At 37.3% G+C, this 20189-nt stretch overlaps 1 protein-coding gene across 1 annotated transcript in view; it reads left to right on the top strand.

Annotated features, from left to right (window-relative positions):
• LOC130214276 (lipoxygenase homology domain-containing protein 1-like) overlaps positions 1–20189 on the top strand; it is a 103358-nt gene that overhangs the window by 58797 nt on the left and 24372 nt on the right. The window contains exons 24-32 of the mRNA XM_056445874.1: positions 369–502; positions 2307–2458; positions 5294–5398; positions 5478–5606; positions 10241–10243; positions 11954–12118; positions 14732–14913; positions 14995–15111; positions 19879–20041. Coding sequence (XP_056301849.1) covers positions 369–502; positions 2307–2458; positions 5294–5398; positions 5478–5606; positions 10241–10243; positions 11954–12118; positions 14732–14913; positions 14995–15111; positions 19879–20041 — 1150 coding nt within the window. The remainder of the gene's footprint in view (positions 1–368; positions 503–2306; positions 2459–5293; positions 5399–5477; positions 5607–10240; positions 10244–11953; positions 12119–14731; positions 14914–14994; positions 15112–19878; positions 20042–20189) is intronic.

Raw genomic sequence — 20189 nt, 5'->3', positions numbered from 1 at the left:
CTCGTAAGCATTATATTTTTTGGACTGTCTACAGAACAAACCATCATTATTCAATGACTTGCCTAATTATCCTAACTTGCCTGATTAACCTAGTTAGACTTTAAATGTCACTTTAAGCTGAATACTAGTGTCTTGCAAAATGTCTTGTCAAATATTATTTACTGTCATCATGGCAAAGATAAAATAAATCAGTTATTAGAGATGAGTTATTAAAACTATTATGTCTAGAAATGTGTTGAACAAATCTTCTCTTCGTTAAACAGGAATTGGCAAAAAAATATACAAGAGGGCTAATAATTCACTGTATATAGATAGTGTATATAGATCACTGTATATAGATAATGCATATGAATGTGGGTCATTTCCAGGAGGATGAGTTCACGATTACGGGGATGGATCTGGGGCCTTTGAAGAAACTGAGGATTCGTCATGATAACAAACAGGCTAATGCTTCATGGTACCTGGACCGCGTAGAGATCTTTGATACAAAAGATGAAACCATGTAAGTGTCATGCACTATATATTATTCGTCAGGGACCACACACATAAATCATCAGCCTTAAAACACAATGAATGTTTCTGTCATTTTTTTCTGTTTAAGTTTCAAGTTTGTCTTGTATGGTTCTCCTAAAAAGTTATGTTTTTAATTACATATGTAATAATATTTTTTTTATAAATATATATATATATATTTTTGAGGCATACTGTGCCTTTTAATGCCTTCTGTGAATAGAACAAACAAGTTTTTTCACAGAATTTTCTATATTTATTTCTGGAGAAAGTCTTCTTTCTTTAATTTGGCTTGAATACATTTTTAAAAAACATTCTAAAGTGCAAAGGTCAATATTAATAGCCCCGTTAGGAAATTTGTTTTTCTGTTGGCTACAGGACAAACCGCTGTTGTTCAATGACTTATAAATAGCTTACCTAATTAACTTAGTTAACCCTTCAACATGCACTTTAAGCTTAATAGTAGTACCTTCGAAATAACTAGTAAAATAAAGAAATTAGAAAAAGAAATTAGTTATTATAATCTAATTAATAAAAAGATTGTGTTGAAAAATCTCTCTCCATGATTTCCGCTACATTCATTCTTCCATGGCGGGGTTCCACGCCAAGATTCATCCCGCCACGGCTACATTACAGCTTCTCATTCAAAACAATATATATTTTTTAATAGCGGGTGATAATCGCACCAAAACGTATTAAAAGGTAAGTGAATTATAACAGCGCAAACTTTTCTGTAACTGTAGTAGTGCTGTACGTCATTTGTTTAACCCTTTAAGGTGGCTTACTGACTGACTGACTGACCAACACAATCTCACGGCAATTCGTAACTTTTTGATTTAGTGGCTAATTCGTACGAATTCGTACGATCTAATTCGTACAATTTAGTGCGATTTGCTCATACGCCAATGACGGTTGGGTTTAGGGGTGGGGTTAGGTGCCACGCCTCCTTTTTAAAATCGTACAATTTCGTACGACTGAACTCGTACGAATTCGTACGAATTAGCCACTAAACTGTCAAAACGTAAAATACTTTCTCGTGAGATCAGGCTGGACTGACAGGTTCGTGATGCGTGAGGCCAGCAAACACGACGTATAGCCGTTTTACTTTACTTCAGGACGCATTATTACCGGAGGCATTCATAAATATTCCTAGTAAATCTAATAAATGCTGGAGACATACTCCTTACATAAACACACTAAATCGTACCTCAGCAGAGTTTATTTGATAGCGCACAAGATGATCTGCGCGCTCTTAAAGCGGCTTATATTTGAGGGGGCGTGAAAGAAGTTTTGTGCACGAGCAGAAAAAAATCGTCGCGCAAGCAAAGAGATCCGCATGCTCGTAGGCTATTACATAAATGCGATCTCGACTTCTAATACTGTGCTCACGACATTTGTCATTGAAATAACGCCACAGGTAGTTGGTAGATCTGTGTAAAAAAGGCCTGCCGCCACAGCTGGAAAATATCCTAGAGGAAACACTGCTCTGTTAAGCAGCAAAATATTTCATAAAATTAAATTACATTTATACAGGAGGGCTAATTTTGTCTTCAACTGTATATATATAAACTGTATGGACATTATCTGAGCAAAACTTTAGACGTGGATGATGTGAAGTTACTGAGTTTCTCTTTATTTTTATTTTTACTTTTTATTTGCAATAAACAAGTCAAAAATATAAATTGATTGTTAAAATTGAAAAGTAATCCTAAAGTAAAGTAAGTATATATTAAAGAGATTCCATTTGTGATTTCTCTTTCCTAATGGCTGTTTCGCCCATGTTTGTGTGTGTTCAGGTATTTTTTCCCATGCCAGCGTTGGTTGGCAGTAGATGAAGATGATGGGCAGCTGGGCCGTGAGTTAGTGCCTGTGGACGAGGCTTTCATGAAGAGAGATGAAGATGAAGAAGAGGAGTCTGGGCCTGCTCAGCTTGGATTAGAGCAAAAAGGTTCCCAATTTACATAAAATTCAATTCAATTCACCTTTATTTGTATAGCGCTTTTACAATGTAGATTGTTTAAAAGCAGCTTCACATAAAAGGTCATAGTAAATAGGAACAGTGTAGTTCAGTTTGTAGTGTTTAAGTTCAGTTCAGCTCAGTTCAGTATGGTTTAAAAATCACTACTGAGAGCCCAAACACTGAAGAGCAAATCCAACGATGCGCAGCTCTATAGATCCCAAACCATGCAAGCCAGTGGCGACAGCGGTTGGCAAAAGTGAAGAAAAAAACCTTGAGAGAAACCAGACTCAGTTGGGCACGACCATTTTAATTTCTCCGCTGGCCAAACGTCTTGTGCAGAGCTGCGGTCTCAGCGGCGGAGGCTGGAAGCTGGCCTCAGCGAAGACTCGTCTGTCCCTGGAGCGTCACAGGAATCAGTCTCATGTTCTCCACAGTAGCTGCTCAGGAATACGGCTTGGTCCAGGATATGGAAACCTTGGGATCATCTCGTCGTTGGTCTTGGATCGAATCAGTGGCTCTGTATAGTCTGAGGGCCTCGGGAAGAGTATCCCCAGGTGGAAATGGAGAATAAAGAAAATAATTAGCGTAACTGCTGTTCATAGTGTATATCAACAAGATGCAGAACCTGTGTGGAAGCCCCCTAAGTGGTGCACTGAGTGTATGCTTTACTAAAAAGATTGGTCTTTAATCTAGTTTTGAACTGTGAGAGTGTGTCTGAGCCTCGGACGTTATCAGGAAGGCTATTCCAGAGTTTAGGAGCTATAAATGAGAAGGCTCGACCTCCTTCACTTGACTTTGCTATTCTAGGTACTACCAGAAGCCCTAAGTTTTGAGACCTTAAAGAGCGAGTTGGATTGTAGCGAGACAGAAGGTTGGTTAGATAAACAGGAGCTAGATTATTTAAAGCTTTATATGTAAGAAGCAATATTTTAAATTCAATACGAAACTTAACAGGCAGCCAGTGTAAGGAGGATAAAATTGGGGTGATGTGATCAAATTTTCTAGACCTGGTAAGAACTCTGGCAGCTGCAATTTGTACTAATTAAAGTTTGTTATATAAAAGTTATATATAAATATATATATATATATACACAGTTGCAATCAGAATTATTAGCCTCCCTTTGAATTTTTTTTTCTTTTTTAAATATTTCCCAAATGATGTTTAACAGAGCAAGGAAATTTTCACAGTATGTCTGATAATATTTTTTCTTCTGGAGAAAGTCTTATTTGTTTTACTTGTTTTATTCCAGCTAGAAAAGCAGTTTTTAATTTTTTAAAAAACATTTTAAGGTCAAAATTATTAGACCCTTTATTCTAAATTTTTTCCAGTAGTCTACAGAACAAACCATCGTTATACAATAACTTGCCTAATTACCCTAACCTGCCTAGTTAACCTAATTAACCTAGTTAAGCCTTTTAAATGTCACTTTAAGCTGTATAGAAGTGTCTTGAAAAATATCTAGTCAAATATTATTTACTGTCATCATGACAAAGATAAAATAAAGATTATTAGAATAAGAATATTAGAAATGAGTTATTAAAACTATTATGTTTAGAAATGTGTTATATCTATCTATCTATCTATCTATCTATCTATCTATCTATCTATCTATCTATCTATCTATCTATCTATATATATATATATATATATATATATATATATATATATATATATATATATATATATATAGTAGAACAAATCGTAAATAGTTTTTATTTCATGTATACCTTGACATGTAAATAAGCGGGGACCAGGTCATAATGCCTACCTGGTAACATGACTGTCACATGGGTGAGCTGTGAACCTTAGACTAGAAAAATGAAAGTAAAATACACAAATAAAATCAGTCATGTCATAACATGCTTAGTCTTGTTTTGATATATGCTGGTCAGAATAGAAGAAAAAAATACTTGGCTTATTAACTGTGACAACAATCATACTGATATGTAGCCTGCTACATATTTATTCAGTGTCCTAGTGCCTGCTACAAAATATATTCAGGGGCTGCTGTGTTACACTAATATAAATAAAAGAAAAAAGTTGGTTCTATCTAGGAACAAATCATTAATTGGGGTCATAAAATGACAAATCTGATATTAATTTATTGTGAGAAGCTAATATTTATTGGCTCTGCAGAGTTTTGTTGCTTTTTATTAGTTAAAAACTTATAAAACAAAAATAATGAAACAAAAACTTTTAAACTTTTATTAAAAGTTTAAGATGCAAATCCAATCAATTAGAACCTCTTGTTTGGTAAATAAAGCTACAGCAGTTCTCTCATACTACAATCTACAATAACCCCCCCAGAAAAATATTACTTTACAAATTGTGTTGTACACAGATCATCTAAACACCTAAACACTGAAATATTCAATAATATTTGACATACAAAAAATGTATAATATAATTGAAATAAATATATATATAACACTGAATATATATATATATATATATATATATATATATATATATATGTATGTAAATAATTATCCTGTAAATTAAAAATTAAGTAAAAACACACAAACAGAAAAGATATCAGCATCAGCCAGCCAAAAGAAGTTAAATATCTGCAGAAATCCAATATTTACACCCCTGAGTCCAAATAAAAGGGAAAAAGTGAAGTGTAATTTTTAAATAATTAAGTTTACTTATAACAATTTTTTACATTTTTCTAGAGTAGCTACCTATTTAAATAACTACTTAGTAAAATATATCATTACTGTGTAAAATAATTACTCTTACTGTGAAATAGAAGTTTAGTTATAGTTATAATACTGCTTATAGCATTAATATTGCATTGATTATGTCTTGTGTGTGTGTAGCGATGTCAACCACATTCACAATGAGAGTAAAAACAGGGGAGAAGAAGTATGCTGGAACAGATGCAAATGTTTTCGCCATTCTTTATGGAACCAAAGACGACACAGGTAACCACCACAACACAAAGCTGCATTCCTGACTGTATTATTAGTAGTGCTATTATATAAGTGGGTTTGTGTGTTTCAGGAATCATTAATCTAAAGGCCTCGAAGAACCATAAGAATAAGTTTGAGTTGGGATTGATTGATGAGTTCACCATAGAGGCAGTGGATATTGGGAAACTCAAGAGAATCCGCATTGGACACGACAACGCAGGTACGCACACGCATTCATTAGCTGTGTTTCTAACCAAAAATGTGAATTAGATGCATACCTGTCAACATTGGGATGTGAAAATAAGGGATATACCCACCATAATAAGGGATCTAAGGGATTTTTATTATTATTAAATATGTGTATATGTCTGTTTAAGCACGCACCCAAAACCCAGACTTTCTCTCCGCTTCAAATCGCGTGTACAGAGTCCATTTGGAAAACAGCGTCTATTTATCAGTCATGCACCGTTTTGATGATTGAATATGAAGGGGAGACAGCCCCTGTAATGGAAAAAGAAGGGAATGTCGCCATTTTATATTTATTTCGAAGTGTTGACATGCCTAAAACAAGCGGCAACCTCCCGCTCTCTCTCGGGAAGCCAATACGGAAGTAACTGAAACTGCAATTCAATAAATTTCCGCTAGTCCTGGCTCCATAATAGAGCAAATTGCAATTGAGCCCACTGTTAGAATGGCCAACTTTACAGCAGAAAAAAAGGTGTTTACAGCCTGGTACAAAGAACGATTTTGGTTCATATAGCTATTATTACCCTCCATGACAACTGTGAGGGGGGTGAATTTTTTTATAACTCATCCATTTCCTTTATATTAGGTTATATTAAGTTTGCATAATTAAGTTTGCATAATTCGTCGTCACTTCACCTCTTGAAGAATGAAGAGGTGAATTAGCCACTGAATCCGGCAGATTAGCCACTGATCTCGGCATATTCATCGTATTTTTGTTTTGTTTTTTGTGGCTTTACACAGTCAGCTGCCTTTTGGACTTATTTCTTACAATTATCAGATGATATGGGATGCTGTGTGCATTTAATTGTGCTCACAAACCATTCACGTGGCCTCCGTTTCCCATTTGAGTAAAGTTATATACTTCTATACCATCTCTATAAATGTATTTGTTTTATTTAAGGTCATTTATCATTAATATTTTTCTTTAGACCCGTAAAGCACTCCAGAATGTGCCAGATTGATTAGCTGTAGACTCTAGAACAGTCATCTGAAGCGTTGTCATACAGTGTTCTGCCTGGAGTTCATCAGTAGTCTTGCATTTACTAACACACACTATATCTGAAGTGTTTGGAAGTAATTCGCGTTTTCCTCCTGTAGAACAACATCATAAGAACAATGTTTAGTGGCTCAATGTGTTACAGCAGTGTTTTTGAAAGTCTAATCACTTTATTGATATAGTGTACAGCCAAGCACATGTGGTCAGAACACAAACGAGTCGCAGATAATAAAGTATCAAGCGTTTCTCCCAAAGTAAAGTCTGTCTGCCAGGTCTAAGCAAAGTGCCAGCAGGTGTCTGTAGCTCCGCTCACTCTCTGCCTCTTTGCCCTTGTTTGGTATCCCGCCGTGGGTGCGATGACGCGTGAACAAAATGGCGACGGTTGGCCGCGCCTACTTGTAGCTTCTTTTGCGCTCTTCAGAAACCTATGGGTGACGTCATGGATGCTAGGTCCTTATATTTTACAGTCTATGGCCTAAACAAAGCGAAAGCACAGAACAGACTCACGTTTAAGAGCAAGGGGCGGCCCCTGGTAGTTTGGCGGTATGAGTTACGCTCGGCTCTTTAATGTTTTTTTGCCAACCTTCAGAGAATGACTGAAAATATGGGACAAATACAGGAAAATACCTTTACGGGATGATAGCGGGATTGAACTGTAAAATACGGGAGAATCCCGGGAAAAACAGGAGGGTTGACAGGTATGATTAGATGTATGCGTAAAACTGGAATATGGCACAAAACATTGAATAAAGCATTGTTTCCATTCAATGAGTCAAGCAGAACAAATTCATCACTTCCTGATAAACTGGCACCAAATATCAACAATAAATGTAATTTACTGTGTTAGGAGAAGCCACTGTGAGTGTTTTTTTCTTATATAATAAATTACTTGTGCCTCAGATAATAAAACGCAATGAATGTGCAGTGGCAATGGAGGCTCAACAGTTCTGAAAGTAATAATAATATAATTAACATAATACTGAACCACTGTGATGGCAGACTTCACTGAGGGATTTTAGAAAGACCAGAACAACATTTCAGATGTCTCATTTTCTTGTTTTTACATGATCTGTTCAAACAAAATAACTTTTTTTAATAAGCATATGATCGTCATTGTTTTAATCATAAGGGAATTTGCAAAAATTGTCATTCTCATGCGCTCTCAGGGATCTGCGATCAGACTGTGAAACAGCTTTTTCAGGTTAAAAGCATTTGTTTTTCTTCGGCTTAGTCCAATGTGTCCAAACTCGGTCCTGGAGGGCCGGTGTCCTGCATATTTTAGCTCCAACTTTCTTCAACACACCTGCCTGGATTTAATTGGGGTTAGAACTAAAATATGCAGGACACCAGCCCTCCAGGACTGAGTTCGGACACCACTGGCTTAGTCCCTTTATTCATCAGGGGTCACCACAGCGGAATGAATCGCCAACTGATCCAGCATATGTTTTATACAGCGAATAAGCAAATCAGTTCTGGGAAACATCCATACACACTCATTCACACACAATCTTATAAACTACGGCCAATTTAGTTTATTCAATTAATCTATAGCGCATGTAATTGGACTGTCGGGGAAACCGGAGGCCTCAGAGGAATCTCACACCAACACGGGGAGAACATGCAAACTCCACACAGAAATGCCATCTGACTAGTGGTGTAACGGATCACATATCATGGTTCGGATCACACTATGGTTTTTGAGTCACGGATCGGACCATTTTTCAGATCAGCAAAAAAAAAAAAGGGAGGAGACAAATGTCATTTGCTTTCCTTTTATACAAAAATATTACTGCAAAAACCATTGGTTTAAACAAACAGAGCATAGAACCTGTAATTTTAATATAAATAAAAATAAAGTCGGTGCCAGTGGTGTAGTGGTTAGTGCATTGACACATGCACTCCGGTGCTCACGGCGACCTGAGTTTGATTCCGCCTCGTGGTCCTATGCTGATCCTTTTCCTCTCTCTGCCCCCTATACTTTTCTGTCAATACTCTCTACTGTCCTATCCAATAAAGGTGAAAAACCCCCCAAAAATGATTATAAAAAATAAAAATCAAGAAAGAACCAGCTGAAAAAAGAAAGATATTCAATATGAAAAATGATCTTTGCTACTGTTGCTGATAATGCTAAATAAAGAAATCTAACATCTTGTATAACAGATGATATTTATTTCCAATTAACAAATCAACAATTCACACATAAAACTTATTTAGGGACATAATTTTGATGATTGTTTGTTGCCACCCATTGATTACGCAATGCAATTTCTTTCACCAGCGTCAAATATTCACCTGCATCAAGTTCCATTAAATGGGGATTGTAATCTTTACCATAAACATCAGTGTATATCTGAACTATAAACTGTTCTCCCAGTACTTACGTGTTATTTAATTGTTTGTAACTAACTTAAAAATGTGAAAACAATCTCTCGCAATCAAACACAGATTTGAATTCAGCGCTTCTAAGGATTAATAAACAAATGCAAATCAATATCATTTACAATTCATGTTGCGTGGGTTTGAATTGAGATCTCGACCTTTTAATGTTTAATTATGCAGCTTTACACTGAATGCATTAATGCAGGCTAAACAAACAGTGACAGAAAACACCTTTAATTAATAGCCTAAGAAAGCATGTAGGTAGGTCCCACTACAACTTTTTCCGTCATCATTATATTTTACAGGGAAGCCAAAATGCGTTCATACACGTGATTTGGCGTGGGGTGATCTCTCTGCAATTGTTAGAAATGTTGGATTAACCTACAAGATAAAAAAAAAGTTATTTATCCGCAGGTCACGTGCGTTGATCCGTCGGTTGTGATCCCCTACAATTGACCCAGCCGAGACTCGAACCGGTGGCCTTCTTGCTTTGAGGCAACAGTACTAACCACTGAGCCACTGCATCGCCCCACTTACAGATATCCTTAGGAGTATTTATTATTCATACTAACATCTTTAAACATATAAACTTCAAAACTAGCATATTCTAACATCTAAACTTTATTTTAAATCCAATATTCCCAAATGCTCACATAAATAGGTGGATGAAAACAAAGCTACTGACATCAGTCATCGTTATCTAATGTTATTGAACATATTGACTTGAATACACGGAATCTACATTTCTGGTTGATCTATTGGAAATCTGTGCATTGATGATTGGCATGTGTGTGCGTGTGCTCGTTTGTGTGTTTACACTGTAACGAATCGCTGTTCTTTTTACAGCAAAAAACAGAAGTAATTCATTCATTCACTTCTAATAATGAGCGTGGTGCTAAAATAGTTCTATAATGTTTTAGATATTATAAGTTGCTTTTTTGATCATTTGGTTTTTAAAATGCATTTGTAATTATTAAAATACTACATAATCGTTAAGATGTTTCTGGTTCCATCATTTTAAACTATACAGTGTTTACTTAGCCAATGTCATTTTATTGAAGATTGCAATGAGGAGACTGACACAGAGGGATCCATTAAGCAGTATTTATTAGTCACAGTCAAACATCCAATACGCACTAAAGTGTGAACACACATCAACAGTAATCAATAATGGTCTTGGGGCTGGCGGCTGACAGACACAGAGTGATTTACCAGGCATAGATCAGTGGCAGGCGGTGTGGTTCAGAATCCGTTAGACAGGCTTGGGTCGAGGGCAGGCAGCGTGGTTCAGAGTCCGTGTATAAAGCAAGGGTCGTGGGCAGGCAGAAGTCAACTCAGAGTCAGAAACAGTCCGGGGTTATTCTCAGAAGATCAGACAGGAAAGACCGCTCAGTAATGCTGGCCGGGGCTAAACAAGACTTCGCAATGAACTGGTGTTTGAGTGTGGCTTATATAGGAAGCGTGGGTCGTTAACTAGATTCAATTCAGGTGTGTGCACAATCAGTTTAGATGGATGATGTAATGCTTAAAAGTCCGGGGATGGTGACCTCTGCTGGCCAGCGAGGGGAATGACTGGGACCGAGTCGGTAACAAAGATAATTCATTGATTATGAAGTAAAGTCGATCTAATATGCGTTAGAAAACATACGCTAGCCTACTTTTCAATTGTTTGGGATCAGAAAATAATCATTTAATAAATTTGTTAAATTCAAAAGTAACAGTAAAGATATTTATTATGTTACAAAAGATTTCTCTTTTAAGAGTTCACACTTAGCTGATGATTGATTATGAAGCTTGTTTGGCATGCTGTCCCAGGAGAGAGCCCTGAGCTCATAAGATCCTCTAACCTGGGGCTCCCTCCCGTTTGCAGGGCGAGAGGAGAGTTTGAGCTCAGGTAGATCTCGAGAACTCCCTGCTGTAGTAGCTAATGACCAATTAGGAATGGCTATGAAGAGATAACTGCTGACTAGGAGCACAATGGTGCCAATTTGGATTAGTCAATTAACTTAAGTCGCATGTTTTTGGATGGTGGGAGAAAACTGGAGAACCCGGGGAAAACCCACACGAGCACGTGGAGAACATGTAAACTCCACACAGAAACGTCGACTGGCCTGGTAAGGACTTGAACCAGTGAGGTTTTTGCTGTGAGGCAACAGTGCTAACCACTGGGCCGCCATGCCGCCCAATCTAGGAAAGGAGGAAGAGTGGAAGGGGGGGATTCTTGAAAACAAAGATGGCTATGGTATGAAACTTATTTATGGTGACTTTAGGAAACGCCTGATTGGTGAATCGTTCATTAGCTGATGCATGACCAGCCGTGGACAATCATAAGCACGTGATCCTCTCGAAATTTGTTTATAAATACTTCGACTTTACTTCGAGTAAATGCTAAATCAAAGAATCCTGAAACAAATTATTACAAAACAATTAGCAATATTATAAAATTTGAAGCAGCAGTACATTTTTAATATTATAATAAGAATATTTATCATAAGAACATTATAATATTGGACAGGTCTGAAGGACCATATGATACTGAAGTAATGATGCTGAAAATAAAGCTTTCCATCACAAGATAATAAATGTATACAACAAATTATGTATTTATTTTATTTTATTATTCAGGAATAAAACTATTACTGTTACTAATACAAAATTACAGTTTTTTTTCTGCATTAATTAAATGCAGCGTTGGTATACAAATCAGACTATCAGTCTCAATAAAAAACAAACAACCCCAAACATTTAAAAAGTTACACAACACGTGTCTGTTGCTCGGTCTTTTATGCCATTTATTAAATCGTCACTTCATAATTTTATATCAGTCTCTTCTGAAGCCCCAGAACAGGCATCATTGGTGTAAATCCTACAGACAATTACTTACAGTGTATATGTGGGTATGTGTATGTGTGGATTTGTGCTGTGTGTATGTGTGTTTTTCTCAGGTGCGTCTCCAGGCTGGTTTCTAGACTGGGTGGAGATCGATGCTCCATCTCTGGGTCAGCTGCTGCGCTTTCCATGTGGACGATGGCTGGATAAAGGAAAAGATGATGGTGCCATAGTCAGAGACCTGTACCCTAATGAGCTGCAAACAGTGCTGTACACACCCTGTACGATACACACCTTCATATACATATATACAGTTGAAGTCAAAATGATTCGCCCTCCTGTGAATTTTATTTTCTTTCTCAAATATTTTCCAAATGATGTTTAACAGACCTAAGAATTTTTCACAGTATTTCCTATAATATTTTCTCTTCTGGAGAAAGTCTTATTTGTTTTATTTTGGCTAGAATAAAAGCAGTTTTTAATTTTTTAAAACCATTTTAAGGTCAAAATTATTAGCCCCCTTAAGTCAAATATTATTTACTATCATCATGGCAAAGATAAAAATAAATCAGTTATTAAAGCTATTATGTTTAGAAATGTGTTAAAAAAATCTGCTCTCCGTTAAACAGAAATTGGGGAAAAAATATACACGGGGGCTAATTGTAATGTGAAGTGAGAGGCTGACAACAGAGGTGCGAATCCAAATGCAGGGTTTATTAGCAGGATGGTCAGGCAAGCAACGATCAACACAGGGGCAAGCAGATGTGCACAGGGAATGCAGAGATGTGGTCAAAACACTGATGAATAGTCAGTACAGGCAGGAAACAAGCAACATAAACAAAACAAAACAACAAAGCAAAGGTCTAACATGGAAAGGCAAGGAAACCATGTCGCAATGTTCACAAACAGTATAACAAGACTCAGCCATGATGTGTGTGTGTGCTGTATAATAGTCCTGTAATCAGTACATGGGCAGCTTCAGCTGTGAGTGTTTGCAATCAGACAGGATAAGGAACCGGTGTGTGCGTGTGCCCATAGTGCATGCTGTGATTTGTAGTCCATGTAATGGCGCATTTGTAGTTCTAAAGCGATCTACATGTGTATGAGCGATCTGCAAGGAAAGATCGCTGGTGATTGTGGCACTAATAATTCAGGAGGGCTAATAATTCTGAATTCAACTGTACATTATACACATCTATACAGTTTATTGTAGTTGTGACCCAGTTTATGCATTGAAATTATATCATAAAATGGTCTAATTTATTATTTGGAAAATATTTAGTTTGTATTAAGTTACATAAACAAATTTGTTATTTTTACACATTTATTCACTCATTGAAATCTACTTTGCATAGTTTATTTATTTGAATCCTATTTAATGTTTTACAATTACTGGGTTATTTTATTTCTTTTATACTGATATGGATTTATTTATTTTAATAAAATGATCATTTGTTTGCAACCCATTTATTATAATCCATTTATTATTCAAGAGTTCACACTTAGCTGATGATTGATAATAAAGCATCTTTGGCCTGCTGTCCCAGGAGAGAGCCCTGATATCATAAGATCCTCGAGTGGTAGATAAAGGGATGGCTAAAGAGAGATACACAGCATACTAAGAGTTATGATGCCAATTTAGAATGTTCAATTTACTTAGGTCGCATGTTTTAGGACTGTGGTAGGAAACTGGGGAACCCGGGGGAAACCCACGCAAGCATGGGGAGAACAAGCAAACTCCACACAGAAATGTAGACTGGTTCAGTAGGGACTTTAACCTGTGACATTCTTGCTGTGAGGCAACAGTGCTAATCACTGGGCCGCTGTGTCGCCAATCTAGAATGGAGGGGGAGTAAGGGTGGGAGGGTGAATTCTTCAAGACGAAGATACTGAGGTAAAAAACTCTGCTTATTTATAGTAAGTTAGGAATCGTCTGATTGGTGAATCATGTCATGTGTTAGGTAATGAGGGACCAGCCATGGACAATGATCCTCTCGAAATTAGTTTATAAATAAACTTCCCTTAATTTAGTTGTTTAGTTAATTTTATTGTATTGTTTTTGCGTCTTTTTGCTTTTTATGTAAGCTTTGGGGTGTTTAAACATGTGTGTAATATTTATATAAGCTTTATTTTGTAAATAGGGTTAATAATTTATTTCAAGGGCTTTTTTAAAAAGCCTACACTCAAAAAATGACTTGCTGCTTGTTCAAATTACTTATTTAAAACAAGCTTAAACGGATTATTTTGTGTTTTTTGGGACAAATTAATTGTTTTATGTTCAGTCTACTTAAAATTGTAAAAACGTTAACGTTATCGATTTGTGTTGGGTCAACATGAAGTAATTGTGAGGAACCCAGCATTTTTTATAGTGTAGGTATAGTTGTGTCAAAACCACACGCAAAAAATACCCTGATTTATTTTAAGGACTTTTTTGTACTCTTTTAAAAGCATACACACTTAAAATAACATGCTGCTTGTTCAAACTGCGTATTTAAAATTTAATTTAAAGTTAAAACAACAATTATTTTGTGTTTTTTGGGACAACTAAACTGTTTTATGTTATAGAGTATATAAGCATGAAAAATGATGCTTGAAATTGTTTATAACAATATCTATATATAAAATGAATTAGAATATTGTAAAATGAAATCAATAAAATATGCGGGTATTTTTGTGCATGTAGTTTTGACATACACCAACTAAACCTACACTATAAAATGCTTGGTTCCACACAATTAATTCATGCTTTCCCTACACAAATTTTTAAAAATGTCAACTTAATCAGTTTAAGTAGACTGAACTATTCATGCACTTCATAAACAAAGCCATAACATTATGCCATATGCATAGATTGTATATGTATTACTTATGTTGTTTTCTCTTTTGTTTTGCAGTTGTTCCCTATGAAATTAAAATCTTCACCACTGATATATTTGCTGGGGGAACCGACGCGGATGTCTTTATCATCCTGTATGGGCAAAATGGAGTCTGTACGTCTCAGAAATCTCTCTGCATTAATAAGAGAGAGAGGAGGATGTACTTTGAGCGAGCAGCAGAAGACATGTTTATTGTAGAGGTAAATGAGGAGGCGGTCATTTCTGTCTTGCTTACAGCTATATATTAAATTGATCATGATGATGAATCCGGCCTTTTACAGCTGCAGGATATTGGAGATATCATTGAGAAAATCCGCATCGGTCATGATAATCGTGGGGTGAATCCTGGCTGGCATTTAGACCGAGTGGAAATCCGAAGACTGCTCCGGAAAGGAAAGGTATTAATATTTGTCTTACAAAATTTTCCTTAACTTTGTCTCTACTCGCTCCTCCAAAACACTCAAAGTGGCTCAATAATATTTAGATCGGATGACTGTGTAGGCCACTTTCATGTTCATCAAACCACTCTGTCACCAGTCTTGCTGTGTGTATTGGTACATTATCCTGACACATGGCACCGCCTTCAGGATACAATGTTTGAAACATTGGGTGCACACTTTCCTCCAGAATGATTCGGTGGTCCTTGGCAGTGATGCACCAATCTAGCACAAGTATTGGGGAATGCCACAAGTATTATGGCCTAGGGAATGCCATGATATTGCAGCCCAAACCATCACTGATCCACCCCCATGCTTCACTATGGGCATTCAACAGTCTGTGTGGTACGCTTTTTTGGGGCTTCTCCACATCATAACTCTCCTGGATGTGGGAAAGACAGTGAAGGTGGATTCATCAGAGAACAATACACGTTTCACATTGTCCAAAGCCCAAGATGATGCTGGCACAATTGAAATCAACATTTTGCATTTACACTAGTGACCAAAGGTTTGGCTATAGCAGCCTGGCCATGTATATTGCCCCTGTGGAGCTCCCGACGAAAATTTTGGTGGAAAAAAGAGAGTTGATGCAGCTGTGGTTTTATGTTTTTTGGATTTAGCACCTGGACATCCCTTTCAGACAGATACCTCTTGCATCCACACTTAATCCTGTTGGATGTGGTTCTTCTACTTAGTGGTTTGCTGACATTAGTCTGAATACCGTGGCTGTCGATACATCACAAAGACTTGCTGTCTTGGGCACAGATGTGCCTGCAAAACATGCACCAACAATTTGTACTCTTTTGAGGACATTAGTACATAACATTTTAATAAAGAGGAAAAATCAAGACAACCAAAAAAAAAAAAGTTAAAATGTTAGCGAACACCTTAATTAAATTTAAATGTATTATTTTTCTGAGATTATCACACTTAATAAATAATATTTTAATTAAACTGTTTGTTTAAATGCATCAAAATATATAATCTATGAGAATATATTATATTTAATCTGAGAATTTCATTCATTCAATTATTCATTCATTCATTTTCATTCGGCTTAGTCCTTTGTTTATTAGGTGTCGCCAGAACTATTCCGTCATGTTTAACACAGCGGATGCCCTCCTAGCCGCAACCCAGTTCTGGGAAATCATTAAGAATATAAAATGCTAAAGATATTATTTTTCAAAGGGCTTATTTATGCAGTACATTGTATGTATAACTGTATATACAGTACTCAGCATATATGCGTACACCGCTCACAAATCTATTATTTAAATTAATATTTTTAATAGGAAGCTATACAATATTATATTTGAGCATAAACATTAGATTAGTCAGTACTGAAGCGAAATCTGGAGCTTATCTAACAAAATAACCTACAATAACGGTCCAAAAACTAGAACACCCAAATGTATATGTTATAGAAAAATATTAAATACAAATATAAAAAAGAGGAAAAATCAAGATGTCACGGTCACCAGCGATCATAACTACAAATCTGCTTGTAAATGGACTACATATTCAGTCATGCCACACACTCACACCTGGTCCAAGTCTCTACTGATTGCACTTGCACCACCTGAGGATTGTCAGACTGATTACACACACTACTTAAGCAGCACACACACTCACTTCCCTGGGCGAGTCTTGTTATCTGTAAAGTGACATTACAACGCGTCCTCAGGTGGTGCAAGTGTAATCAGTAGAGACTTGGAGCAGGTGTGAGTGTGTGGCATGACTGAATATGTAGTCCATTTACAAGCAGATTTGTAGTCCTTATGTGCAAACCAGTAGTGGTGGGCAAAGCGAGGCTTCGTGAAACACTGAAACAGTTGAACCAAATGTGTCGAAGCTTCGAAACGTTTCGAAACCCCACTCTACAGTGACGCCTAATGGTCATTTTTTATGTATTGCACTGGAACTGCAAGTGAAATAGTGGAGTGGTTAGGGTTCCAGACTTCCATGCGGGGATTGTTGGTTCGAATCCAGGCTGATACAGTTATTTTGAAATGCTTTAAAATCAGTTTGAGATGCTTTGTTTGTGTATCGTTTTGTTTCAACATTGGTCTGACATCCGAATAAACACTTTGTGAATAAATATAGCTTGTTTCGGTCATAAAACAGGGTTGTTGATAGATCAGATACAGTTGTGGACAGAAGTTAACAAGAGTTATTTATATTATTCATTAAATTTCCCATTTATTGTATTTTATTAACGTCTACCACAACTCTAAACCCAACCATCACAGTACTGTACAATATTAATTATTGTTTTACAGTTACAAAAACGATGCTTATCAGATGGCGTATCTGCAGCTGTATCATATCTAGACTACACCATAAACAGTATCATGATTAAAATACATAAAATCACGATTTTGGAGTATTTGTACAAGTCGGGATTCGAACCCAAAAGTCAAATAAAGTCTGCAACAACATGCACACGCACAGTCCACTAGGCCATACATGTCAATAGCGGAAATTGGACCCTATCAGTCAAATGGAGATTTTCCAAGTCTCGAAACGCTTCTGAACTGATCAATGCTTTGAATCGCTTTAGTCACGTGACCAGGTATTTCGAAACACTTTAGTCACGTGACCAGGTGTTTCGAAACACTTTAGTCACGTGACCTCGGTGTTTCGGATCATGCTTCGGTACAGTGTTTCGAAACACTTGCGCTTCAGGATCTCGACACAGTGTCGAAACGTCAGTTTCACGTCAGCCATCCCTACAAACCAGTGATCTAGGGAGTTATGATCGCTGGTGACCGTGACACAAGAGAAGCAAAAAATAGAAAAATCTTGTTGAAATTTTTGTAAGTTGTATTTTTTTGGCTCAAATTTAATTGTATTATCTTTCAATATCTAAATATGCTCTGTGACTAAAATATTATTTTAATAAATATATCTGTTTAATAAATCTGGTTCGTTTAAATGCACCAATATATGCTACCCATGTTCACTGAGAAATGGAAAAAATATTTATTTTCAAAATAATGTACTCAATTATGCTGAGCATTGTACATAAATAGGGCTTACATGTTGGTCAGGCACTTCTTTAGATAAAAAGTGGACCAGATCCATTGGTCTTAATTCTGGCAACATGAAACTAGGTTGAGTCTAGAATGCTTCCATTTGGCTGTGGAAAACCTTCTTTTCCTCTTCGCTGTCTTTAGAGCACCCATTTCATTGACCCACATCTGCTCGGTGTTGCGGCGGGTATAATTAGTTCCAGTGACTAATCTTCTCTGACCTGTCGCTCCACTCCAGCACTATCTGTGTACAGTAGAGAAGTGAAACACTGCCTCCACTCTAGCTCCCTCAAGCAAATCGGCGTGAAACTCACACGGATATCAACACACACACCCAGCCATGGCTTTTCAGTCCTGTTCAAAAGTTTTGGGTCATTAAGTTTTACATTTTTATTTAGTGATCAATCAACACTGGAGCTACATAGGCGGTCATTTTGACCATTTTAAAATGTTGTAAATGAATAAAGTTGTAAAAATTAAATCCATATAACTGTAGTACCCTGATTTTTCCTAAATGTGTGTATGTTTCATATCAAATTGCATTACAAGCTTTGAATGTAAATATGAAATTGTATTTCTAGTGCATGTTGAACTCCAGCAGGGCTGCCCTTTGTCACCTATTCTGTTCATAATTTATATGGACAGAATTTCAAAGCGTAACCTTGGGCTGGAGGGGGTCTGGTTCGGAGACCACAGGATCTCATCTCTGTTATTCGCAGACGATGTTGTTCTGTTGGCTTCATCGAACATGGACCTTCAGCATGCACTGGGGCAGTTTGCTGCAGAGTGTGACGCGGCTGAGATGAGAATCAGCACCTCCAAGTCCCAGGCCATGGTGCTTCACCGGAAAAAGGTGGTTTGCTATCTCCAGGTTGGAGAAAAGTCCTTACCCCAGGTGAAGGAGTTCAAGTATCTTGGGGTTTTGTTCATGAGTGAGGGATAGATGGAACGTGAGATTGACATGTGGATTGGTGCAACGGCAGCAGTAATGCAGTCGATGTACCGGTCTGTTGTGGTGAAGAAGGAGCTGAGCCGAAAGGCAAAGCTCTCGATTTACCGGTCAATCTACATTCCTACTCTCACCTATGGTCATGAGCTTTGGGTCATGACCGACAGGACAAGATCTCGGATACAAGAGGCCAAAATGAGTTTCCTTCGCAGGATGGCAGGGCGCACTCTTATAGATAGGGTGAGGAGCTCTGTCACCCTGGAGGATAGAGCCGCTGCTCCTCCACATCGAGAGAAGTCAGCAGAGGTGGCTCAGGCATCTGTTTCGGATGCCTCCTGGACACCTATCTAGGGAGGTGTTCCAGGCATTTTCCCACTGGGAGGAGACCTCAGGGAAGACCCAGCAAACGCTGGAGGGACTATATCTCTCGGCTGGGCTGGGAAGGCCTTGGGACCCCCCCCCGGAGGAGCTGGAGGAAGTGTCTGGGGAGAGGGAAGTCTGGGGTTCTTTCCTCAGACTGCTGCCTACGCGACCCGGTCCCGTAAAAGCGGGTGCAAATGAATAAATATGAAATTGAATTCAACAATGACAATGAAAACAATGAAAAATGACAAATTGAAACTTTAATTAAATAGTATCATCAGAATCAGTAGAATCATAGTATCATTAATCTTATTTTATCTCACCTGTGATAAAATGTAAAGAACTAATAATAAACATTAAGGACTCAAATATGTGCGCACACAGGGCTCAGAAACAGCAATATTCCCCTGTGAGCGATGGTTGGCTCATTCGGAGGAGGACGGAGAGACGATTCGTGAGCTGGTGCCGTCTGACATCATCGTAGAGAAACTTTCACGAGATGGGACCCTCAAAGTCATCGAAACAGAAGTAGACGACGCGCTGGAGAGTAAGTCTGGGGGACTTGCCTATGTGTGTTACATTTGCATTTGTGCGTTATTTATATGTTATTTATTTTTTATACGAGTTAGAATGACACTTTAAGTCATGAAGGCAAGCAAATGTCCCTGTATGGCTTTTTGTTTTTACATTTGTAA

The sequence above is a fragment of the Danio aesculapii genome, chromosome 21 (assembly GCF_903798145.1).
Source record: "Danio aesculapii chromosome 21, fDanAes4.1, whole genome shotgun sequence".
Lineage (NCBI taxonomy): Eukaryota > Metazoa > Chordata > Actinopteri > Cypriniformes > Danionidae > Danio > Danio aesculapii.
The sequence above is the reverse complement of the archived record's forward strand: the minus strand, read 5'-3'. Positions and strand labels throughout refer to the sequence as shown.